This window comes from Theobroma cacao, chromosome 1 (genome assembly GCF_053813885.1).
Source record: "Theobroma cacao isolate CCN51 chromosome 1, ASM5381388v1, whole genome shotgun sequence".
Classification (NCBI taxonomy): domain Eukaryota; kingdom Viridiplantae; phylum Streptophyta; class Magnoliopsida; order Malvales; family Malvaceae; genus Theobroma; species Theobroma cacao.
In genome coordinates, this window is record NC_142639.1 from 4,584,704 (window position 1) to 4,608,629 (window position 23,926).

Consider the following 23,926-nt stretch of genomic DNA (forward strand, 5'->3'; position numbering starts at 1 on the left):
TTAAATTTTTGTTTGTTTATTTGATTTACTTATATTTATTTTTAAAAACGCTAACAAACTAAATAAAAAAACCCCACTTGGGCGAAAGAAAGATGAAAACTTAGTTGAACCTTAGTAAAATTACTTGAATGATTTTTATTTTATTTTTAACTCTTTCATGGCTTCATAATATGATTGAAGTACTTTTTGTTTCCTTTAATAAGTGAAGCAATGTTTAGCAGGAATCAATGACTTGACCTTTCACATATTGTAAGGATGATTTATCCTTGAGATCACTTCTCCTTGTCTTGTTGTTCATTCATGTCAACTTGTTCACTATACCAATTTATGAAGACAAGTTTTAGGCTTGAGGCATATTAGCCTGTGTGCATGTGCTGTCCCTTAGATTTTTTTTTTTTTCTTCTTCTTGTGTTGAGGGCGATAAATTGTTTGGTTCTGCATATATGGTACTTCACAGGAGAACCCAGTTTTCAATATTGACATCAATAAAGAGTTGAGGATTAGGTTAGAAGACTCGAAATCAAGTTCAAGTATTAATATGGACAAATTGAGTTAGTCTTGTGGTATTTTATTTTGTAATATATATGAATGTGATTATTAAAAATTTAAATTAATTACTATTAGTAATTTAAATTTAAATTTAAGAAAATTATTAAATTAGTAGTACTTAAACTTGAATCGTGACAGGCAATTCATTGTTCCATTCCTCCTTTTGTTTAGATGATGCTTCTTGAGCTCTACTGACGTAAGAATTCATTGCTTTTATATTTTTCGGTGCTAATTGGATAGAAAAGTTGACAGCTTTTGTGCCTGCAGTCCAAATATTTATTTCTTTTGTGTGGGAGAATGAACCTCATTTCATAGGGTGGTGATTGCCCTTTCTGTTGCGATTCTGCAAATGGTCCACTGGTTGGAAAGCATCATTAGTTTTTCGGCAGCATGAAGAGCAGCAAAAGACTTTGTATAGCAGTTCATGGACACGGAGATAAAATAAAAGATAATGCTTATATTTTTAACCTTCTTTTCCTTACCTTTTGCTTTCTTAATAAAAAGATAAAATGTTTCAAATATTAAAGTAAACAGATTATTTCGTTTACCGTCCCACCCACAAAGTCAAATGCACTCGTAAACTTACTTTATTTTCATAATTGAAATGATTAAGTCATTTCAATTTTAAGACCATATTGATTTTCGGTAAACAAAAAGAGAATAACCAAAAACACAAGCAATTTCCAAGAAGCCATGGGAGCAGTAACTTGATGTCCTGTTAACCCTTATTACACGAAATGGCTTCCTCTTTTCCTAACCCTTTCTTTGGTATTTCAAAAGAGATAATGACTAGTAGATGGATAAACAGGAAGTGGGAGAATAAAGGAAAAGATGTCATTGAAATATCTTTATCTGAGAGTCCAAGTCATTTACGCGGAAAATATTTAAGACGTAAGAAAAGTCTTGGAGCGAATCTGCTTTCTTTTTCTCTTTCTTTCGCTATGCACCATTTTTCTATTTGGAAATTTTTTTTTCTTCATCTTTAATCCTAAAGCTTTTACTAGGAAAGTACACAACACACAGGAGACAATCTTGGTGGAGAATTCTCCTCGAAAAGCCTTAAGCAGGGCACTTTTAACAATGGCAAGCTTAATTTGACTTTGTGGTTGTGATATAAAGTTCTCCAAAAATAAGAGTTACAATTTATGGTTTTCTTTTGCTGAGAAAAGATATGATAAAAATTTTATTTTCTTAATGACAAATGTTGAAGAGTAAGTAAAAATGGGGTCCAAACAGATCTTGTTGCATATTTGACTCAATTTTTAATCGGGAATTAATTTGGATTTTGATAAAATTTTATTAGTTGAGAATTTTTTTGTAATTGAATTTATTTAAAAAATATATCTATATAATGGTTAGGAACTTGGGTAACTAAATAATAGTTCTCTATAAATATGAAGTAGGTCTTAGTTCTTAAAATTTTGAGAGAGAAAGATGTAATCTTTATGTGATAAATTAGTTTTTTATGAAAATTTCACAGATTTGTAAAGATTTACCGCATGAATTAAACACGAGTAAACATAAAAATTAAGTTTGTTTTTGTGATTTGGTTTTAGGTGTTTGACATCTTATATAATTTTCACATTTATAATAGATTTTTCTCTTTTATCCATAAATATAATAAAATAGATGTCGAGTCGCATTTATTCATTAAATATCATCTCTTATATAATTTATATGTACTTTGATGACAATGTTAGATACATTTCTATTAAAAAATCTCATCAGGTCTTAACAATATACATTAACATTTTATTCTTAAAATTGATCAAAATTATTGTTGGCATCATTGTTTTGTGTTTGCGGACTTATTTTAAATTTGTAGTTCTTCTAATTAAATAGCACACCCCTTTTTAATACCATAGAACACTATTCTCTGTTTTTTGTTCACATTATGTCATGTACATAAAGAATTTCGTCAACAAGTTTTTCATTACAATTATCGAAAATTTCTTGGCAAAGGTGCCAGATTGGACATGGATGATGCATCCCAGTTTTGTCATAAGAGTACAATGAGAGGCAGCAAGTTGGTAACACACAACATAATGATCTATGACTTTACTCATGGGTTATCATAGAAAAGGGCAACATTGTTGCAAAAAGAGCAAAGCTTTGAGGACCCACCTTGACGTTCAAGTAAGCGGCCGTCCATTTTTTTCAATTATTTAAATAAAAAATCAAACTCTAGGTCTAGGGGGTGAAAAGCATGTATAATGCTTCACTTTCTCCTCCTCCTAACTTTATTTTATTTTTTATTTCTTCCCAAAATTTGGCTTGACCCTTTGCTGTTTTTGGCAAATCATTCGTCGCCCTCCAAACATCCACCTATGTTACATATTTCCATGGTATCCTATGTGTTTGCCCAATACACTTGTTGGATTTCTTTCTTTGACACTGTTTTTCCATGGTCGATGAAAAGTAGCTTTAAGAAGAATAAAAAAAGGGTTGGACCCAAAAAAATATATAGAAATAAAGTATTTCCACCAAAAAAATCTTCTACTTCTCTAATCCTTCGCCTGTGTAATGCTTTAGTTTTTCTGCTTTTGTTAGGTTCAACAATGAAAAAGAAAAAGCGTAAAGGGGAAGTATAAAGAAAGATTTAGAAAAAATAGTGAATAGAAAAGCTAAAAATTCGGTGTGGATGGTGAAGGTATGGAGTATGAGATACTTAAAAGCAAAATTACAACCCAAGAAAATAGTGCATTTGGGTTAACGATACATATCCCGAAACTAAGCAGATACTATTCGGCAGCACCCACAGTCATTTTTCTATAAGCTTTGTGACGAGAGAGTCATGTTTGTGCGGAAAGCAATATCAGATGGGAAATGCGCCCACTTGCGAAAAAAGGCTGAGCGATCAAACCAAGAGGGAAAGCGAGAGACGCAGAGGCAGACAAAACAAGTATCCTACGCCCACTTCCTCTTTCCATGAGCGTGAGCTTTTCTTTCACCCACTTTGAGCCGCTCCCCCCATGTGCTTTGTAGAGCATAGAACGTCACTTGAGCCAAAAATATCAACACGACATACTTCCCTTCCTTCATGATTCGGCAAAGTAGGTAAATTTTGACAAGGTACTATGAGTCTTTTTTTTAGTAAAGAAGTGATTGTATTCGATAAATTTAACGCATTGAAACTGGTTATTGGCCCATTCAAAGTCAGATAAGCCTCTAGAAACCCCAAGTTTAAGTCTTGACACTTTTTTTTAACTTGATTGTTAATTTTTAATTGTTAAAAGTTGTTTGATTATAATTATAACTATTAATGCATTTATTTTCATTAAAAACAAAAGAAAGTGTTATTAGTGTGAAGTTGTATCGGGTGGGGGATAAGGGCCCTTAATTTTTTGTTAATCTTCCCTTTACTACTTCATGGTCATATCCACGAGAACCGAAAATTTATGGGTGAATATTAATACGATGATATGAAGGATAATGATTTGAAGTATTAATTATTCATGACATTAAATACTAAAGGAAAAAAGAGAATAATATCGGCAATTGGGGAGAAAAATTGTATCCAAATCAAATATACACCCCTCACTTAGTGCACCTAATACATGAAATTCAATGGAAAGTTTATCTTAAATTTGTCAAATAAACAGAGTGTCTTCTTGTTTTTTCTTTTAGAAATTTGCCTCCATAGGTTGTAGTAACTTCAACAACTATGATCATGACCTCTCCTTAATTTGGCCGGTTAGGACTATGATGGAATGATTAGTAATCATAATTTGGCCTTATTATTTATTAACCTCTTTAATTTCTTCTCGTTTGAAAAGGCAAGATGGTTTATTTATCTTCATTAGATATTTTGTCTTCTTCTTCATTTGCATTTGTGCTGAAAGAGACCCCAGACTCTAAAGTGATGACATTGATGATGAGGCTTCATGTTCTTTAATTTAGTGCCATTAGCTCGTGGGACAATATTTTTCTATTTCCTTTCTAGCCACTAAAAGCTATTGTTTTCCATTTAATTATATGATTAAAAATAAATTAATTTATATTATAATATTTTTTTTGTGTGGAGTTGTGGTATACCAAAGAGACCAAATTTATTGAAGAACAAGGCCTAATAGCCCCATTGATGCAACCTTAATTATATCACAAGTTGCTGTATTATCTATCTATGATTATTAACCCTTAAACTAGTCCTAATTTCTTTCCTCCCATGTATCAAACAAAGGTTTGAAACTTTTATTTTAAAGGCTTTAGCAATTACATTCTCAAGGTCCATATCATTTAGTAATTAATAGAACTCATTTGCAAAAAGTTGAAGCTTAATTAGGAGACAAAGAATTTGAAGCAAAAGAAACCTGGCTAAAACTCAATACAGTAGATATTATTACTTCTGTGCAATAGGAAATAAATGGTTAGGAACTAGCACATGAATGCACAGAAACTTGAAATTGCAGCACTTTGAAGATGTCTAGAGTTTTAGACATAGGCACCAAAAAAGCTGATCCACAAGGGGACTAAAACAAATACAAATAGGCATGTGGTTAGCTATAAATCGATAGTCAATATTTGATGACATGATCACATCATGAGAAAGCAGAGAAAGTTGGTGTTGACACAAGGTAAGCAGCAAGCATCTTTTGAGTGGCAAGAGCATGTGGTTTCTGGTTTGTACTCTCCCAGACCATGTGTGGCACAAGGACAAAGTCTGCTGATCCGGGAATTTGCTTGCTTGTCTCTGCACATGATTTTCTGCCTCAAATGATTTGCTCGTATCATCCTTTGATTGATCTACTTGTAGTTGAATACTTCACCACCTGAATACAGAGAGAAGAGGGTCCCATTGTTGCTTGTCATCACTGGCATCTTTTTTGATTTGTTCTTAGATTCTTGATGACGAAGACAATCAAAGTTTGGTTGATATGCTCCCTGTGGAGATTATCCTCTCACTCAACAAGCAATACATTTCTGCGAAGACCATGATATGAAATTTACGAAATTACACAACTGTTAGAACCTCAACCATTAGAAAAATAATGAGGATTCAATAGTAGCCAAAGTTTCTTGGATTTTATCCACATTCCTTGTCTTGGCTCTCTTGAGAATGGAGTTGGTTCCTCCTGGTTATACATACAAGGCCAACTCATTTCATCTCTATCTCCGCTTAGGGGGACCTCATAAAACTCGCGGTCCCCTTCCGCCTGCGGTCCTGATAAAGATAAAAAGAGTAGGACCATATGAAACTTAGAAGCAGCCCTGATTACCGCTCAATCCCACATTGATGGGATACCAAAGCCAACACTCCAAGTGCAATCATATATACTAAAGGCTAACCTCTCGACGTAGACACGGAGCCGTGCGGTGAGCACAGAGCGAACTATTCTTTCGCCTTTTACTAAAGAATACCGTGTGCTCGCCGCTGATAGCGGCATACGCCAATTTTTGGAGGGCTCTCTGATGTGGATGAGTCCCTACAATTCTAGTTTAAAGTTTAATAGGCGTTCGAGTTAAAGAGTGGAGTGCAACTAATTTGTTTGATTAGCCAAGTGATGTGAAAGTACATCGTAAGCCAATTCACTACTGCCTTGGAGAAGAAATATCCTGTTACAAATTATTGGAGATTTTGGAGTAGGTTACTCTTAAAGCTTAAAGAGTCAAATGTATCATAAGATTACTATTTTATATACTGATTAAGAATTAGTATTTTATATGTTATGGAAAGAAATTTTAAAGTGAATTTATTTGACTGTCATAAATTTATTTATAATAATCTCAATAAATTATTTTTTAAATCCATTTGTAAAGTAAAAAAAATTCATTGCCTATGTATTGAATAATAGTTTGAAATGATTAATATTTGTTAGAAAATTGATTTTATAACAATAACAAGTATGCAGCCTAACGATTAGGATTTGAGATTTTGGGTTGAATATTACATAAATAAATAAATATATTTACAAAATAACAAATAAACCAATTTTGTTACTAAGGCATATAAAAAATGAGATCGTTATAAATGAAAGGGAGTGAATTCAAAGGCCCATAGCAACTGACCCATCTAAGTCCAACCCAATGCAACCTCCACTACCTAACGGCTAGTCTCATTCAAAATCATGATTCTAAACCTCCCCACCGGGCCATCCCCAACTTTTTGGAAACGAGAGAGAATCGGATAATGGATCCAAGGCCAACGCCGTCAAGTCTCCGTCCCAAAAATTTTAAATTCCCATGACCACCCTCACTCTTAACGGCTCTTTTTGAACCGCACTCTCATTTACTTTCTTTCTCTTTTCACTTCCGCTCTGCATATTTTCTCTTCGCGATTTTAAAATTTCCAGAACCAGAAAATTACCCAAGAAAAGAAAAAACTTATCGGACATCCCCTCAGATGACAAATCTATAATCAGAAAACCAGGTACATTTCTAAGGTCATTTTATATTCTCGTTATTTCCGTTTGTTTACTGAGAAATTCAAGAAACCACTGCACCTCCCATGAAAAGAACAAGAAAAGAGCCAAGAAAGTTCAAAATGTAGGGGAAAACTGAGAATTAGTTATTTTGTTGGCTTAGTTTTCGTCAATTTAACAATAATTATCTTATTAACTGCTCGTTGTAATTACTAATTTGTTGTATTGTGAAAGTTTTCTTTAAAAATCTCGTTAATTTTGTATCATGTGGCTTTAGGGTTTTAGTTATTTGATATTTTCAGTTTCAATGTTTCATTTGTTTGTTTAATTAGATCTTACATTTGCACTCCGTTTGCTTTCCTGGAAAAACGTAGAAAAGAAAATGACATTAGATCTTAATTTTTTCTTTTTAAAAAATTACGATTCAGTTTAAAGCACGAACATTTTCTGTATGTCAAAGGAATTCTGACAGATAATATTTATATGCTTATGGAATAGCTACAGCAACGATTTCAATTAATAATCTGTCATTATCTTTGGGACATAATGTTAGCTTTAACATCAACGTAAACTTTTTAGCTAAAAAGATTTGTGCTTTGCCTACTAACAGGTGTAAATTGTAATCTGAAAATATATATTCAGGAAAAAATGGCAATGGAGAAGGTTTATGAAGAGCTAGATGAAGTCAAAGTTGAGAATGAGAAGCTAAGGGCAGATTTCAAAAGCAAATCAGCATTATGTGAGCATTTGAAAAAAATCCAGAATAAGCAGGTAATGAAAATCCAAGAAGGGAGTTCAAAAATCGAGAAGCAGGCTCAAGAACTTCTTGAAAAAGAAGAAGAAATCTCGGTGGTGAAGCAAGCGAATGAAGATCTTAAATCCAGTCTGAATGAAAAAGAATCTATCATCAAGCAATTGACTGCTGCTAATGCTAAGCTCAGAGTTGAGCGTGATGAGAAGAATCAAAACTGGGAGCAGGAGAATAGAAGGTTGGTATTGGCTTTAGATGAGGCAAATGAGAAGAATATAGATCAAGAACAAAAAATTAATGTGCTTAAGGCGGAGATTGAAGGTCTGAAAGCACACCTGTCAGTTTCACAGAAGAAGCGCTCAGAAGCAGAGAAAAAGGCCAAAAACCCAAAAGAGCTGAGAGAAAGAGATGATCTGTTGGTCAAGGTAGAGGAAGGCAAGAGGAAGGTTGAAGATCAGCTAAAATGGAAAAAGGAGCAGTTCAAACACCTAGAAGAAGCCCACGACAAGCTTCGAGATCAGTTCAAGGTGAGTAAGAAAGAGTGGGAGCAAGAAAAATCAACATTGCTTGATGAGATTTGTTCGCTGCAGACAAGATTAGATTCTCAGATCCGAATTACAGGAGATCTTCAAAACCGGTTACAAATGTGCAACCAAGCCTTGGCTCATGAAGAAACACGAAGAAAGTACCTGGAAGTTGAAATTTCAGAGTTCAAAACACGCTTTGAAAATATTTTTGCTGAATGCCAGGATGCAAAGTCACAACTGGACTGCTTGAATTCCCAGAGGGATAATGAAGTTGCAACTCTGAGACATCTATTGGGCACAAAGGAATCATTTTACAAGGAAATGGAGTATCGAGCAGCAAAACTGGAGCAAGAAAATCAAGAGTTGATGACATCCGTCAGAGAACTCCAGGAAGCCCGATTTCAGGAAGCTGGAAGTTCTTCTTCTCTTTCAAAACTGAAAAACAAGCTCAAAAGTGTGGAGCAGATGCACAAGGAGTGTTCAGCAAATCTTAGGGCTAAAGAAGCTGAATGGAACTCTCAGCGGGAGGAAATGACCAAGAAATTAAATGACTACAGCTCTCAGTTGGAGAGAAAAGATGCCGCTTTCAAAGTGCTTGAAATGGAACTTGAAGGTTACCTTTCTTCAGCTGTGCAGTTGAAATTGCAGAATGAAGAGATTTCTGTGATGTTACTACTGATGAAATCAGGAATGTCTGAGGCCCAATTGAAACTTGCAAATGTTGAGGCTGAGCTGGGCCTCTATGAGAAAGAGAGGGTAGAGAATCTTTCTATTCTGAGGCAGCAGCTGGAGATCAAAAATACTGCTCTGGCGAATGCTCAGAGAGACATTGCAGAAGAAGGTGAGAGGACAGCAATTTTAACCAGGAGGGTTGATACCTTAGAACAACTTGAGGATAAGCATCAGCTGATGCAGAAAGAGCTCAACAGATGTAAAGAAATGCTGGAGGAATCATCCAGGTGTCAACTTCGGTTGAAAGAGCAAGCTTTGCAGGTGGACAATGATTCAAAAGGAAAAATTAGAGAAGTCTGTGATGCTTTAGATGTGGCAAATTCTGAACTGGCTGAAGAACAGGAGAAGGTAGCATCTTTGTTAAGGAAAGTTGAGTCCTTGGATATTATTGAAGGACAGCGGCTCCTGATGCAGAAAGAGCTTGAGAGGTATAAAGAAAAGCTTGAGGAAGCATCTAGGTGTCAAATACACTTGGAAAAGCAAGCTTTGCAGATGGAAAGTGAATCCAGAGAGAAACTTCAGGAAGTTTGTGATGCTTTAGAAGCAGCAAAATCTGAATTAACAGAAGAACGAGAAAGAGCAGCTTCATTGATGAAGAGGGTTGAGTCTTTGGATCAAATTGAATTTCTGTGGCTCCAGACACAGAAAGAGCTTGAGAGGTATAAGGATTTGCTTGAGGAAACATCTAGGAGTCAACGTCAGTTGGAAGAGCAAGCGGTGCATATGAAAAATGAATATGAAGAGAAACTTCGAGAAGTTTGTGATGCTTTAGAAACTGCAAACTTTGAATTGGCTGAAGAACGTGAGAGGACAGCTTATTTAAAGAAGAGGATTGAATCTTCAGATCACTTAGAAGAGCAGTGGGCCCTGAGGCAGAAAGAACTTGACAGGTACAAAGAAATGTTTGAGGAGTCATCTAAGTGCCAAATTCAATTAGAAAAGCAAATGTCGCAGATCGAAAGTGACTCAGAAAGGAAACTAGCAGAAGTTTGCAATGCTTTGGACAAAGCAAATTCTGAATTGGTTGAGAAAATTTGTGAAAGACATGAAATTGAATTTGAATCGTGGATATGGAAAACTATTGCTGAGCGGTTAAAAGCTGACCTTGAAGAAAGCCAGGAACTGCGTAAAAAGTTAGAATCGTCTCTTCTTGCGCAAGTGGAGGTTGGAGAAACTATCAAGCAAGACCTTATCCGTATAACAGAAGAGAAGGAAGGGAGAATAGTTAATCTCCAGCAGCAGATAGTGTCACTAGAGCAAGAGCTCAAAACAAGAGAATTAGAAGCAGTGAGTTCTGCAGAGGAGAGCATTCTTCAAATTACAAGAGAACAGGACAAGATCTTAGAGGATCTCCAGAAAGAGATTGGGTTGCTGGAAGAAGAATCACTTAGAAGGGAAATGGAAGGTGCTGCATTTGCACATATAGGCGCAGAGAGAAAATTTGAGCATGAGAAGGAAAATCTTTTGCGGCTTGTAGAAGAGAAAGATCAGAGAATAGATGGTCTCATGCAGGCTGTCAGGTCAATGGAAGAAGATTTTAATAGCTCATTGAATTCCTTTTCCTCAGAGCTCGCTGAGAAGCAGGCACAGATTAATTTGGTCCACGAAGCTTATGAAAAAATTGCCAGAGCTGAGATTCTGGCTAAGCTAGAAATTGAAGAGAAAAAATTAATGATTGTGGAGTTGGAGGATGACATTCATATTGTACAGGAGAAATTGTTATCGCAAGAAAAATCCCTGTCTGATTCAAAACAGCTAGCATTAAATGTTGAAGCTGAATTGGAAGCAAAGCGTCTGCAAATGAAGAACTTGGCTGATCAGATGGAGGCAAGGCTGAAAACATCAGAGGCTTTGGTTGAGGAGTTTAAGAGTGAAAAGACAAATTTGCTCGAAGACATCATGAAGTTGTCAATGGAGAGGGAAAGTTTGTTCGGATTCATTGGGGGCCTAGGTGACAAGATCAGTGAGTTCTCCAGTGAAGACGCACAGCTGATGGGAATCTTGGGAAGGATAGTGCAGTCTTTTGACAATAACACTTCAGGCTTGAAAGGTGGTGATGAACTTTTTGACTCTCTAAAAGAGAACAAGAATAGTCCTGTTCCTTCTCCGGCAACCAAGAAACCTGATTCCGCCATTGAAGAAAGATCACCATTTAGACAGCTCAACTAACTGCAACTAAGGAAAGAAGCTATTATCAATACAGCTTGTGTGATTGACGGTTTTCTTTTTCTTTTTCTTTTTTGCCCCCATTAACTAAGTTTTTCCGGAAGAATCCATGCAGTTTAAAGCATGGACTTCGTCTTCCTTTTCAGCTTTGTATATGACAGATTCATGCCTGTATAAGCGTTTGTATCTGCCAGTAACAATTGACCACATGATTCATTGTTTCATTTTGAAGAACCAGTTCATAATTTATCATATTATCTTCAGATTTTCTCCTTCTCTGTGGAAGTGGATGGTTGTTGCTGAAGTACTTAATTTTCAGAAAAGCTTGTTGAATACATGTATTCCCATCCTGTGGCCAAAGAGCTAACATTTCAATAAGAAATTTGTTATGCTCCATTGAAGGCTTCACATGTTTCTAGCAGTGGAATGCAAATTTATCAAGAAAAAAATGCAGCTTCACACTGTTATGAATCAGTTTTAATTAAGATATTGAAGTCTAAAATTAGCATCCCTGTACGCATATTCTCCTTTCTAGTGTCACCAAACATCTTTTCAAAAACCAGCCTAATTGCACTTCTGAAAAACAATGATGAAATGCTCTTACCCTTTCTTGTGGACTGTTTAAGTTATCGACTTGATAAAACATTTTGTGCTCCCAAACATTAAAGGTTAAGATAAAAGCACCAGCACTTGTATTCTAATGTGTTCAAAAAACGAACAAAAGCCTGCAAAAATAACCTAAACTTGCAGGTCAAGTGTTTCCATTCCAACAACCAAAAAGATTGCTAGATCCTCTTTGTTCATTCTCAAGTAGTTTGTCAAGAATTTTGAACAACAATACAATGTGTGAAATATATCTGCTGTCATGCCACAGCAAATGAGAAATAGATGCAGCATGCAGAACAGTCACAGAACAATTTAATGCAGAATAAGAATACGGTAACTAGATGGCATTTGGTGCTAACATAATCAATGGTTTTAGGCTGATATCATTATCATGGATTATTATACAACAATGGAAAATTTTACTCACGCCTGCTCCCACTAGATGGTTCAGATTTCTGCAAAAATTCTGACAATCCCTGCCTTAGAGCTCTGAAGTTTACTCCATTGCTAACATAGATGCTAGTGACTCCCATTTTTGATACCTGCAAAAACCATAAACAGATTTAGAAAACGAGGGTATAAAAACTTCAGCAGTTAAGAAACCGAGCATTAATTGTCCATCATAAGAGAAAATTTTACCGCTTCTATGTTCCTATCCTCATCATCAAAGAACAGCATTGAACTAAATGGTACACCAGTCCTCCTATGAATTCTCTGAAAATGCTCGGTTTTATGTGTCCAACTCGAGAATATCTCCTATAACACATGTGAAAATGGAACAAACCGTCCATTAAAAACCCAATTTAACAGAAGTAAAACCCCAATCACGAAAACGAATCATTTCCAGGTATGAGCCCTTCATTCATCTTAAGCACAACCTAATGGCTAATACCATACTATCCCATTAAAAGTGCTTAGAAATTAAAACATATATGGTGGTAAATAGTAATCAAATAAACGACACAAGGACGAGATAAAAAGAACGACAAGAATCGTCCCTCACCTCAGCGACAAACATGGACCGGATTCCTAGTTTATCGAGGAAAGTTTTGGCAATTTGGGGAGTTGGTGATCTAGAAGCTATAGCAATATCAATTCCCTTCTCCTTCAGGGCAAGTAATATGGCTTTAGCATGCTGATATAGATACGGCGTTTCATCCTCATCGCAGCACTCACTAACAACAATCAACATCAAGAAAACAATAAAATGGATCACCACCACATTTCCTACAATTTCTAAATAGTAGTTATTAACAGTTAGAAATTGGAGCGGAAATTGTACCAATAAAAAGGCCAGAGAGTATAATCGAGATCGAATACGACCAAACGAGGCAGCTTCTGGAATTGGCTGATAATCTCCAGCGCTTCCTTCTTCGCTTTCTCCTCCCCTCCCATGTTTCTCGCTCGCTTGCAAATTCCAAAACGCAACCTTATGCAGCCGTTTTACATCCAGTTCCATAATTATAAAAAAAAAAAAACGAAAAAACAGCGACTGATAGATTTTTTTTTTCTTTTGTTCGCAACAAAAAGAAAGGGACGAGCCGCCACGGATGCCAACGTGGCAATCCACGTGGCTAACTATTCACCACTTTAGCAAATATAATTTCGCGAGCGTACATCATTGGCGCATAGTGCGCGGCACAGGTTAATTCTCTCTCTCTCTCTCTCTGCCTTTCTCAACGAATCTCCTGGTAGAAAAAATCGAGAAGAGCTAGTCTCTGAATTTCTGGGGAAAGCTTTTCGACGCCTGAAATTCTCCGCTCCGTCGTCGTTTCTTCCTCTTTAAAGTAACTATTATTTCCAAAGCCTTTAGAATTTATGTATATATTTATGCTTTTTTAAGAAGATTCTTCATTTCCAAACTGGGAATTCACTTGAAACTTTCTCATATTTAGCTTTGTTCTCACTTTGTTTTTGATAATTATATTTAAGATTCATGTTAACTCGGATACTTAAAACTTTGCCTGTGAGTAGAAATTTTTTTTTCTTGATTTCATTGCTTTTATCTGCTTTATTTTTTTTCATTACAATTTGAATTGATGAAAGTTTTTTTCTTTAATTTTTTTTGCTTGATTTTATGTAATCTTGGATTATCAGAATTGATTCTCCGTCTCTAATAATTAAAGTTGTCTTCCTTTTCTTCTTCCTTTTTGTTTGGTTAAATTACCGCTCAAAATTATGTTACCCTGTGGTGGAATTTTGAAATTTTCGAATGGGAAATTGATTAGGCTTTAAGGAATATTTTATTGTTCTTACTGATTATACTATTATTAATAAAAAATTATTATCTTTTGTTGCCGCATGAAATTCGCAATTTTGCTATGGCAGGTTGAAGAGTTGTGAGATTTTGGAAAAGTGTTTCCCTTTATTAATATCGATTTGGAGTGTAAATCTTAGCTATTGCTGGAATACATTGTGGGCTTATGCTACTAGTGACACCCTGTAAAAGAGCGGTCTCACTTCTACAATGTCTCTTGCTGGTTCTTTGCAATTGTCCCATGATTTGGGACTTTGCAGGAACCAGGGATACAATAAAAAGTTTAAGGTACAGGATTCCTCCCTCCTTGTCTCTAAGAAAGCATATTGTATGCTGTTTGGCGTATTTTTTTAATTTATGTATTTGAATTTTTCTTTTTCTTTTACCGTTTTGTGTTTTCAGAGTGTAATGGGAAGGAGCAAGCCGCATTTATTGAGTGCTACCCTCTCATCTCGTTCTTTGGTATGACTTCCAGCTCTAAGACTGGTGCTTCTTTGTTTAGGATACTGTTTCTCTGCTGTTAGGTGACTGAGATTATGAACATTGAATTGTCAAAAAGAAGAAAAGGTGTCGCCTTATCAAGTGCATGCATATCTGCAATATGCATGTAGGATTCTTGTTGCTTAAGTTTTCTTAGCTGTCTTGTCTTGGTTTTTGTGGTTTGCTTCAAATTTGGTTAAGCCAAGTTAATTATAGATGCATTACTTGTATGAATGGACATTAGTATGATAGCTTTTGTTTGTCAATATCATTGTTTCAAAGCGCATGGAAACTCTCACGAAGTGTAATTTGCAGGTAAGTGTTTCTGCATTGTAGCATATTGTCATTAATTTGTCTATTTCAATCTCTCAATCACTTTAACAGTTATTATTTCAGTGATTGAACTATATTGTCAGAATTATTCTAGATGAAAGGCTAGATTTATGTTCTCCTTTTAACTTTTCACGTAAATATTACTTGGCTATCCCCATAGACTCTTAGAAGCTGAAACCTTTGGTTTTATTGTCTACATTAGTGATTATATAATTGCAATTGTAGTTTGATGCCATACACTGCTTTGTATCCCTTCGAAAGGTGTTCTCGAGATATTTTTTCAATTTTTAGTGATGTTTGAGGATATCTTTGTCTTCTTCCCTTTTTGCCACAGGTTCTGCAGCAAGATTCTTGGAGAATTCGCCTCTCTGACAGTTTGTACAGGCCAATACATTCTGTTCCATACAGAAACAATGCTTTTAGGTGTCATGCTTTTCGAGTACCAGGCCAGATATTTGAACTTCCTGGTGTAAAAGCTGTATCTGTTGCAGTGACAAGGTGCCCTTTTTCCCCTGTTCAGTCATTTACTTAAATGTGCAAGCATATTTGTTTTATTGAACTTCGGGATCGTTTGTGCGGTTATCTATTTCATATGGATAAATGCATTTTCTTATAATTTCAGCATTTCTAGTATTACTTTTTACTAGGATTCAAGTTCTAAGTGTCTCTAACTATTATTTAGGAGTAATTACTTTCTTCTGCTTCAGTTAATTGATATTTACATGTGGTTTCATGTTTCCATGACAAGCATATTGTATAATTCTGTAAAAAAAATAAGGTTGCTTTTGGGTATTATTTTAATGTTTACAAACTGCAATGATTTAATTGCAGTTAATATTAAGCCCTCCGTATCATGCAGGTCATATAATATCTTACAAGGTAGTCCTCTTGTATTTAAGTTGGTTCCAGCATTCAGTATTATAATTTTTGCCCTATGGGGTGTTGCACCACTTATCCGACAGGGTAGAAGCCTCCTTTTTCATGTACGTGCACTCCTTGAAGTTGGTTCTTAATTCTGTTATTTACCGTGGTTAATATACGTCTGGCCAAATTGGGTCAATGCATTATCTAATATTCTAAGATTACCTGCAGAAGAGTGATAATAGCTGGAAGAAGAGTAGAACACTTTTTATTACAACCTCTTATATTCAACCTTTGCTGCTGTGGACTGGAGCAATACTCATATGCAGGTGCCACTATCATGATGTGTTTTTGAAATGCAAAAGGAGCTCTGTATTTTGCTGTTATAAAATGCAAAATCTAGTTTCAAGCGTTCAATAAGCATGCATATTATTTGTGTACTTCTTGCAGAACACTGGATCCATTAGTACTTCCTTCAGAAGCTAGCCAAGTTGTTAAGCAACGGCTTTTAAATTTTGTAAGATCATTGTCGACTGTGCTGGCCTTCGCATATTGCTTATCTAGGTGAGCATGCATTCTTCTCTGTTTAAATCTTTCATCATAAAATGCTTTATGAGGATGGTCTCTGGCTTTAGTATTATTTAATATTTTTTTTGAAATTTTGGTATTATTTAATATAACAGACAAACATTGCTTTGTTGCTGTTGAGCTCATCAGTGAATTTGTTACTGAAATCCAGTTATATTTATTCAAAAAAAAAAAGAGCTGAAAAGAAAGCAATCCACTTCCAGTTTGTTTTGCACAAGTGTTTCTCTCTAAAATAATCTAATGAAAGTCATAAAAATAACCTTTCAACTATATCAACTAAAATTTTGTTAGGAGGAAAATGGTGACAGCTAAAGTTGTGAGGAGAAACATGGGGGAAGATATGTGTTGCGCACATCTAGGGCTAGTATGAAGTATGAATTGATTTGTCGTTGGATCTATAATATTTCTGAATCTTGTTCTACTGAAATTGATTTCTCAATGTTGATAATGTTTACCTGGTTGAATACTTCTTGATAGTTGTTTTCTAAAACACTTCCATGCAGCATGATTCAGCAACTGCAGAAATTCTTCATGGAGACAAACGAGACCACTGATGATACGAGAAATGTAGGTCCCATTGCTGTAGCATAAACCATTTGATATTGATTACTAATCTTCTTGTTATTGCTATTGTTTATTGCAAAAGAATTGAAGTGCATGCGAAGTGTCACTCTGATGCCTCCATTCATTACAGAGAGACCTATACTACACATCAGTTACCTTTCTTTACGTTTATTTATGTACATACTTTTCTTGGTTGTATTAAGGTAGCCCAAATTGTGATGTGTTCTAACTAACTCATAAACTTCTCTCGTTCTTTCGGCAGATGGGTTTCCAGTTTGCAGGGAAAGCTATATACTCTGCAGTTTGGATTGCCGCTGTGTCATTGTTCATGGAGTTGCTTGGTTTCTCTACCCAGAAGTGGCTAACTGCTGGAGGTCTTGGGACAGTTTTGCTGACTCTTGCTGGTCGTGAGGTACACCTAAATATCATTTTCATACTAATTCATTGCAACTTATAGTTTTTCTGGAATATGCTTCACATTCTTGGTGGTACCAATGGACAATTCTTTCTTCTTTTTTTTTAAGTAAAAATACTTCATTTTAACTGCATTTTTGCAAGAATATTATAGATGATATAGGACAGGAATGTGGGTTTGCATACAAAAATCTGATTATATGGTGGGCAAGAACTTGTGGTTGAACTTGGAGGTTGCTTTGGTAAGGGTTCGGTAGGTTTAAAGAGACTGATTAAGGAGTGGTCGTAAATCTGAAACAATGCTAGAAATAAGGGATAAGAGGAAGAAGAAGATAAAGATATATGCTCCACACCCACAGTTAGAAAACGCTTCATACAATCCAGAGATAGCATAACCAATCCTGCATCGATAAAATCTGCAAAATTATATTAAACTTGTTCTTTATCAATTGAAAGAGATAACGTACTTACTATAGTGTTCTAGCAGTCCTATTCTTACAAGGACTTAGAGATAGGAAACCACCAAAATTTGAACTATTAAAACAATAACAGAGGGAAACTGTAAAATAAACCCTTTAGGCTCAAATCGTGGGATTTTCTGCGAAGTTGGAAATTGCTAGAGTATCCCAGAAAACCCCAGGAAAACAAGAAATGAAATCAAACCCACAACTTTTAACATATGAAACATAAAACTAGTACTTTTTTGTTTTATCTTTTTCATGTCCTAAACCAGTCCAAGATGAAATAAAGATCAGGATTCCAAACTTTTTGAAAGTTAATCTTGACTTTTCTTGATCCCTTTATTGTCTGTATCAGTATATGTATTTTCCAGTGCTTGACATTTTGTCGTATGTTATTGTAGATATTCACAAATTTTCTCTCAAGTGCAATGATTCATGCAACCCGACCTTTTGTTGTGAATGAATGGATTCAAACAAAGATTGAGGGATATGAAGTTTCTGGTACCGTTGAGGTTTGTATTTGAGCCCCATCTCTGAATAAAGCTGTTTAGAGAAAAGGTGGACATCTTACTTAAATATACTTTATGATTATGGTGTTTGTTTTAGATCTCCAAATTATGATTGGGTTTTAATGATGTGATTCCCTTAGTGCACTGAAAAAGCAACAGGCATCATTTGAAGATTTTCTTATATGTATCTTAATGTTCTTTTCATATTCAGCATGTTGGTTGGTGGTCACCAACAATAGTAAGAGGGGAAGATCGTGAAGCAGTTCATATTCCAAACCATAAATTTACAGTAAATGTTGTGAGAAATCTAAGTCAGAAAACTCATTGGCGCATTAAAACTCACCTGGCCATCAGTCACTTGGATGTCAATAAGATTAATGTAAGGAGTTATCCCAGCATGTAATCAATTCTAATTCAGCTTTGGAGACACTGGATTGCCCTTAGAGTGTTTCCTTTTTATACATTTTTTGTGGATCCCTTTTGTTTGTGCAGAATATAGTTGCCGACATGCGCAAGGTCTTGGCCAAGAATCCGCAGGTTGAGCAGCAGAGATTGCACAGAAGAGTATTTCTAGAAAATGTCAATCCTGAAAATCAGGCTCTTTTGGTTCGTGTTGAACATCTGAACTTTTTATGTGATCATTCCTTTCATCATGACTTGGTGACTTGTTTTACAATCATCACTCTTTGATAGATTCTTTTGTCAGCAATGTCGCAAGACATTAAAAGGATTTGCCTCATCCAGTGTCTTTTTATATTTTATGTCAAGTGGTATGAGGGTGTGATGTGGTTAGATACCTTTTCCATTCAAATCTTACCAACCAAAAGGCATTTTGCAATCTGTTTATGGTAGCAGGTGCTTTGTCTTTAAAGTCGAATCATAGCAACCTCAGAGTACTGACCTTTTCCTGATGCCTTTTTGAGTGATGTTTAAATTTTTATACTTTATTGATATGGTCTATGTATATTTCCTTTAAGCATTTCTAAGCATCTGTATAATTCAAGAACTACCATTTTTAGTTTCTTTCTCTTAAAACTTTTGACAAGAGGTATAATAAACATATTTATGGTTTGCCCCTTTCTGGTATAATGAGCAACATAATTTAAGATTTTGAAGATTTATAAAATGAGAAAAGAAGAAACATGAATTTTATTTCTAGCACTGAGACCTGACATCTTAGATGCATTAGATATTGTGCAAGCTTGTGTCTATCATCTATGTCTGATGATTTTCTTTCCATCATTCTTTCTTATTTGACAGATACTGGTGTCCTGTTTTGTAAAGACTTCCCATCTTGAAGAGTATCTATGTGTCAAGGTAAGAGGATATTTGTATTGAAATTTCTACCTTTTAATGATGAATGTGGCCTGTGCAAGTGGATTTCAGGGTGTTTGGGTGCATCAATGACAATGGCTGTAGTACAACATGCTAGAAAAATTTGCTTATAACTTTGTCGGCAGCATTAAATGCTTGCCAGTATGGTATTATTAATTTGGTACAGATCCCAAAGAATATTAAAATAATCAATTATATCAAACAAGTATCTGAAATGAATCACTGTCCAACATTTGGAGTGGTATAGCAAATAAATATTTAAAGACAACTTATACACAGTTTTCTGTTGAATTAAGTTTGCGTATATTTTATTAGAAGGCTGCTCAAGAAGCCTTTCATAGATGTTATCCTCTTTATCACAAGCAATAGTTTTATAGAGTTATCCTTTCATTTGTCCTTTTTTTGCTGGTATATGCCTGCATTAGGGTGCTGATGTAACATTCTATAACTTCTGTTGGTTTGTTACTAAAAAAGAAGCCTTTTGATTATTTTTAGAATATTTCTTGTCGGCGAAAGTATCTTTTTTTACGGTTGATATATTTGAGTGGATCCATTATTTGTCTCTGTGGTTGTGATTCAGGAAGCTATACTTTTGGATCTCCTTAGGGTCATCAGCCATCACCGTGCCCGGCTTGCCACACCAATTCGCACTTTGCAGAAAATTTATAGTGATGCTGACTTGGAGAATATACCATTTGCAGACTCTGTCTATAGCCATGGTGGAGTGCCATCTAACAGGCCTCTGTTACTCATTGAACCGTCTTACAAGATCAATGGTGAAGATAGAATAAAAGGCCGTTCCTCACGTCCAGCTGGAGAACAAGACAGTAAAACCACAGCTCGGCCTCGTGCTGACACTAAAGCAGACAAGGCAGGAGCAACACAAAAGCCTGACTCCAAGGCTAAAGGAGCACCATCAATTGAACCCAAAGCAGATGCCAAGATTGGAGAAACTCCAAATTCTGACACCAAGGAGGACCTTAAGGTTGCATTTGCATCAACATCTGATCTCAAGACAGATGATAAAGTGGCCATGAAATCACCATCTAAATCTGTCCCGAAAAAAAGTTCTAATGCCATTGAAACATATAGTCCTGACCAAAAAGTTCTCGATTCAATCTCTGATAATTCGCCCCAAAACAAAATGGTCACTGACAAGCAACAGAAAATTGCAAGGCAGAGTAGCAAGTTAGATAATCCTTCAGGATCCTCACCAGATGCCGGTGTTGACAAAGCAGGTGGGTTACGAGAACCTCTCCAATCAAAACAGGAAGGTGAGAAGCTGCCAGTCACTCAGCCACCAATAGCAAGACCTGTGTTGGAGGAAAATATAGTTCTTGGTGTTGCATTAGAGGGCTCAAAGAGAACACTACCCATTGAAGAAGGGATGACTCCATCCCCAGCAGATGCAAAAGAAATGGCTTCTGCAAGCCGGAATGGAAGTGGATCCACTGCTGAGGATAAGAAAGATGGTCAGGTTCGGTCCTCTCCTAGTACCCCTGACGAACAGTGATGTATGTGAAAGCTAACTACTGAACCCCTGAGCCAACTAGTTGAATTATCTAACACTTCTCCTGACACCTACGCTGTGCAGCTGTATTTTCATCAAATTGTCCCATGCGTGCATATTTTCTTCTGATCACTCTTTCATTATTAATTTTCAAAATCTGTTTTATCTTGAAAGGCTCGGCAATATATCATTTTCCATTTTACATTTTTGATGATTGTAGAATCAATATTGTAGAATCAATCAATATTAAAAGCAATTTGAGGCTGGTTTTGCATGGTTCATTAGACCAAGATGTTGGCAAATAATCTAGGACTGCAATTGAGCAGATTAGTTGCTCTGCAAGTATACTGGCTGCTGCTCTACAGAAGCAGAGCAACATTCACGCTGTCATTAGAAGTTGCCGACTGTGTTGCGTGTTTATCTTTTTCCCTTTTTTTCTTCTCTTGATTTCATTGTGGTTAATGAATCCAGAACTCCATGAACCACAGCCTTCAAACAAAGCAAACCCATGGCTGATCTTTAGACCGTGCATTAAAAAGTCAATTCAGCAGAGAGCAGTCTGAGCTTTGACCCACCGGAATACTTGACGGAAACAAGGCCGGCAAAGGGAAAATGAGAGAAAAGCAATCCTCTACCCAATTGATCACCCATTCTCTCTAGTAATTGAACTCTTTGCAGCTTAGTAAAAATATAATAATAGACAAGACATAGCTAATCTACTTTCATTAAAAGCAGATATTGAATATCAATAACAATGCCAATTCTAATATTGATCCAGACAACAAACTTGCTTCTAAATAAAGCATCTTTTAAATCCCCTGGGACATCACTCATCAATCGCTCTTGCCCTCCTGAGATCCAATCTCTTGCAAGTAATGTTCCGCTTCCAAGGCTGCCATGCACCCTGCATAGTTGCAAAACAAACAAATTTCAAGTCGGCTAGATGAGAATAAACAAAACTTAATGTAGCAGCAAATATGCATGTTATGTACATAAAATCATAATTTTGCTGATTCAAATGGAAATGCATTTCAGTTTGCCATAGGAACTACTATCATGGAAAGTATACAAACAGAGCAATTGCAGATGATAAGCCAGTGATTGGAAATATTCTGCAGCTTATTTCCTTTTCATAATATGTCCGCCATCATGAATTTTACAGTAGCTTTTTTTCTAAAAGAACCATGTCACCAAGTTTTCAAGAGTCTAAAGTGAGGTTGAAGAGTTCTCCGGTCCCTCCCCTGCAAGCGCATGTGTTTTCTAATTTTCTCGTTCTTCAAAGAGAAAAGGAGTGAAGATTCATCTAAAGATGGAACATACGATAAATTAATGTTTGGTTAGATCTTATTCTTACATGTAAAATGACAAGCAAATATCCAATCTATGCCTTAGGCGACTGCTTCTTAGCTTATGCAATCCGTGCCAGTTTATGTCATGTAAGCAAGCTTGATGGTTGATCACAATCAAAGAGTAAGGAAAATCAAGGAAGACAACAAACATGTGAAGGTAAAAGGACTAACCAGTGCCAGCAGCAGTAACAGCTTGCCTGTACTTCTTATCCTGGACATCTCCAGCAGCAAAAACGCCGCGCACGCTGGTCTGAGTTGTACCTGGCTTAGTGAGAATGTAGCCATCTGAATCAAGCTGCAGCTGGCCTTCCAAGAACTTGGTGGCGGGCTCGTGCCCAATGGCAAAGAACAAGCCAGAAACTTTCAAATCAGAAACCTCGCCAGTGAGCAGATTCTTCACCTTGAGCCCTCCCAAAACCCCTCTCTCCCCATCCCCATACGCCTCCACCACCACCGAATTCCATATCACCTCTATCTTAGGATTGGAAACAGCCCTGCTCTGCATGATCTTGGACGCCCTAAAGGTGTCTCTCCGGTGAATGATGTACACCTTGGAAGCGTACTTAGTGAGGTAGGTGGATTCCTCCATTGCAGAGTCACCCCCACCAATCACTGCCAGAGGTTTGTCCCTGAAGATTGGGGCCGCCCCATCACACACCGCGCAAGCTGAGATTCCTTTGTTCCAAAAGCCCCCTGGCCCATCCCCTGAACCCTGGAAATTCAGCCGCTTTGCTACAGCCCCTGTGGTCACAATCACCGAGTCAGCCAGGACGGTTTTCGCATCGGTGATGATCCTGAACGGAGACGAAGAAAGGTCAACCTTGTTGACGGTTTCAGTGTAGATGGCGGTGCCAAAGCGGAGCGATTGATTGCGGCAGCGGTCCATAAGCTCCATGCCCATGATGCCGTCTGGGAATCCAGGGAAGTTCTCGACGTCCGTTGTGGTGGTCAGCTGACCGCCAGGGGCGATATCGTTAGCCATCCAGCCCTCGAAGAGAATGGGCTTTAGCTCAGCACGGGCGGTGTAGATGGCGGCCGTGTGGGCAGCGGGCCCACTGCCGATGATGCAAACCTTTGTCCTGAGAGGAGAGTCCATGGCAGAAGTGGCGGAGTTGGAAAAAGATACTGCGGCGGTAACGGTTGCTGCAGCGGAAGTGGTAGCGAGGCCAACCAAAGTGCGGGCTTTTCTCCACAAGGTTTTCAGCCTGCTAGGGTTAGACCGGTAATTCATTTGGGTTTTGATGGACGCGTGATTTTTGGACCTTTTTATTTTATATTTTTTTTCTAATTTTCTTCTCTTTTGGGGGGTTTTCAGTTGTAGTTGTTGGCGCCAAAACAAGTCTAGTTTATTTATTTAAAAGAAGGGAGATTTGTTTGTGAGGTATAAGTATTTGTATTGGTTGTGACTTGTGAGAATCCAACTCGCCAATTGCTTACCAATATTTATGTATATGCAAATGCAATGCTTGATTGTTAGCTACTCTCAGATTCTTCCAGACTTTCTTTGTGTTAAGTAAGTATATACGTAGTAACCCGTTTCAAGTTTCTTTCCTTTCTTGCCTTGGTATCTTCTCC

General features: G+C 36.6%; 4 protein-coding genes, 1 long non-coding RNA gene and 1 other non-coding gene across 8 annotated transcripts; 3 read left to right on the forward strand and 3 right to left on the reverse strand.

The window, feature by feature from the left end:
* Positions 1 to 4,952: 4,952 nt before the first annotated feature.
* LOC148764446 (uncharacterized) lies at positions 4,953 to 6,005 on the reverse strand. The gene is made up of 2 exons (XR_016023212.1): positions 5,836 to 6,005; positions 4,953 to 5,710 (listed from the first exon to the last, which is right to left on the reverse strand). It is a non-coding gene; the product is annotated as an uncharacterized LOC148764446 (long non-coding RNA).
* On the forward strand, positions 5,854 to 5,966 carry LOC148764447 (U5 spliceosomal RNA). The gene has a single exon (XR_016024371.1). It is a non-coding gene; the product is annotated as a U5 spliceosomal RNA (small nuclear RNA).
* Positions 6,006 to 6,712: 707 nt separating the features above from the next.
* Positions 6,713 to 11,316, forward strand: LOC18611461 (basic helix loop helix (bHLH) DNA-binding superfamily protein). 2 transcript variants are annotated; one of them, XM_018119786.2, is made up of 2 exons: positions 6,713 to 6,916; positions 7,519 to 11,316. In XM_018119786.2, exon 2 carries the CDS (start codon positions 7,557 to 7,559, stop codon positions 11,085 to 11,087), a length of 3,531 nt encoding a protein of 1,176 aa, XP_017975275.2. In that variant the 5' UTR covers positions 6,713 to 6,916; positions 7,519 to 7,556; the 3' UTR covers positions 11,088 to 11,316. The 2 variants fall into 2 exon arrangements, with proteins under 2 accessions (XP_017975275.2, XP_007047787.3); XM_007047725.3 differs by having other exon boundaries at positions 7,551 to 11,316.
* A 512-nt stretch (positions 11,317 to 11,828) lies between these two features.
* On the reverse strand, positions 11,829 to 13,134 carry LOC18611460 (uncharacterized). The gene is made up of 4 exons (XM_018119853.2): positions 12,973 to 13,134; positions 12,694 to 12,865; positions 12,330 to 12,446; positions 11,829 to 12,232 (listed from the first exon to the last, which is right to left on the reverse strand). The coding sequence occupies exons 1-4, from the start codon at positions 13,083 to 13,085 to the stop codon at positions 12,110 to 12,112; spliced, it is 525 nt and encodes a 174-aa protein (XP_017975342.2). The 5' UTR covers positions 13,086 to 13,134; the 3' UTR covers positions 11,829 to 12,109.
* Positions 13,135 to 13,323: 189 nt separating this feature from the next.
* LOC18611462 (mechanosensitive ion channel protein 2, chloroplastic-like) lies at positions 13,324 to 21,258 on the forward strand. Of its 2 annotated transcripts, XM_007047726.3 has the most exons (14): positions 13,324 to 13,477; positions 14,019 to 14,235; positions 14,350 to 14,409; positions 15,095 to 15,258; positions 15,620 to 15,743; positions 15,853 to 15,950; positions 16,072 to 16,185; positions 16,713 to 16,776; positions 17,036 to 17,185; positions 18,050 to 18,160; positions 18,369 to 18,536; positions 18,650 to 18,763; positions 19,418 to 19,474; positions 20,073 to 21,258. In XM_007047726.3, the coding sequence occupies exons 2-14, from the start codon at positions 14,158 to 14,160 to the stop codon at positions 21,003 to 21,005; spliced, it is 2,235 nt and encodes a 744-aa protein (XP_007047788.3). In that variant the 5' UTR covers positions 13,324 to 13,477; positions 14,019 to 14,157; the 3' UTR covers positions 21,006 to 21,258. The 2 variants fall into 2 exon arrangements, with proteins under 2 accessions (XP_007047788.3, XP_088662260.1); XM_088806134.1 differs by lacking the exon at positions 18,369 to 18,536.
* Positions 21,259 to 21,710: 452 nt separating this feature from the next.
* On the reverse strand, positions 21,711 to 23,737 carry LOC18611463 (thioredoxin reductase NTRB-like). The gene is made up of 2 exons (XM_007047727.3): positions 22,523 to 23,737; positions 21,711 to 21,906 (listed from the first exon to the last, which is right to left on the reverse strand). Exons 1-2 carry the CDS (start codon positions 23,580 to 23,582, stop codon positions 21,836 to 21,838), a joined length of 1,131 nt encoding a protein of 376 aa, XP_007047789.3. The 5' UTR covers positions 23,583 to 23,737; the 3' UTR covers positions 21,711 to 21,835.
* Between the last annotated feature and the right edge of the window lie 189 nt (positions 23,738 to 23,926).

Excerpts from the sequence above, each read along its gene's own strand:
- LOC18611460 (XM_018119853.2), bottom strand. The coding sequence starts at position 13,085 with ATGGGAGGGGAGGAGAAAGCGAAGAAGGAAGCGCTGGAGATTATCAGC. Across the intron at positions 12,866-12,972 it reads ACTCTCTGGCCTTTTTATTG|TGAGTGCTGCGATGAGGATG; the intron begins GTACAATTTCCG and ends GATTGTTGTTAG. Across the intron at positions 12,447-12,693 it reads GGTCCATGTTTGTCGCTGAG|GAGATATTCTCGAGTTGGAC; the intron begins GTGAGGGACGAT and ends CATGTGTTATAG.
- LOC18611461 (XM_018119786.2), top strand. The coding sequence starts at position 7,557 with ATGGCAATGGAGAAGGTTTATGAAGAGCTAGATGAAGTCAAAGTTGAG.
- LOC18611462 (XM_007047726.3), top strand. The coding sequence starts at position 14,158 with ATGTCTCTTGCTGGTTCTTTGCAATTGTCCCATGATTTGGGACTTTGC. Across the intron at positions 14,410-15,094 it reads CCCTCTCATCTCGTTCTTTG|GTTCTGCAGCAAGATTCTTG; the intron begins GTATGACTTCCA and ends TTTTTGCCACAG. Across the intron at positions 18,537-18,649 it reads TGGATGTCAATAAGATTAAT|AATATAGTTGCCGACATGCG; the intron begins GTAAGGAGTTAT and ends TTGTTTGTGCAG.
- LOC18611463 (XM_007047727.3), bottom strand. The coding sequence starts at position 23,582 with ATGAATTACCGGTCTAACCCTAGCAGGCTGAAAACCTTGTGGAGAAAA. Across the intron at positions 21,907-22,522 it reads TGTTACTGCTGCTGGCACTG|GGTGCATGGCAGCCTTGGAA; the intron begins GTTAGTCCTTTT and ends GCAACTATGCAG.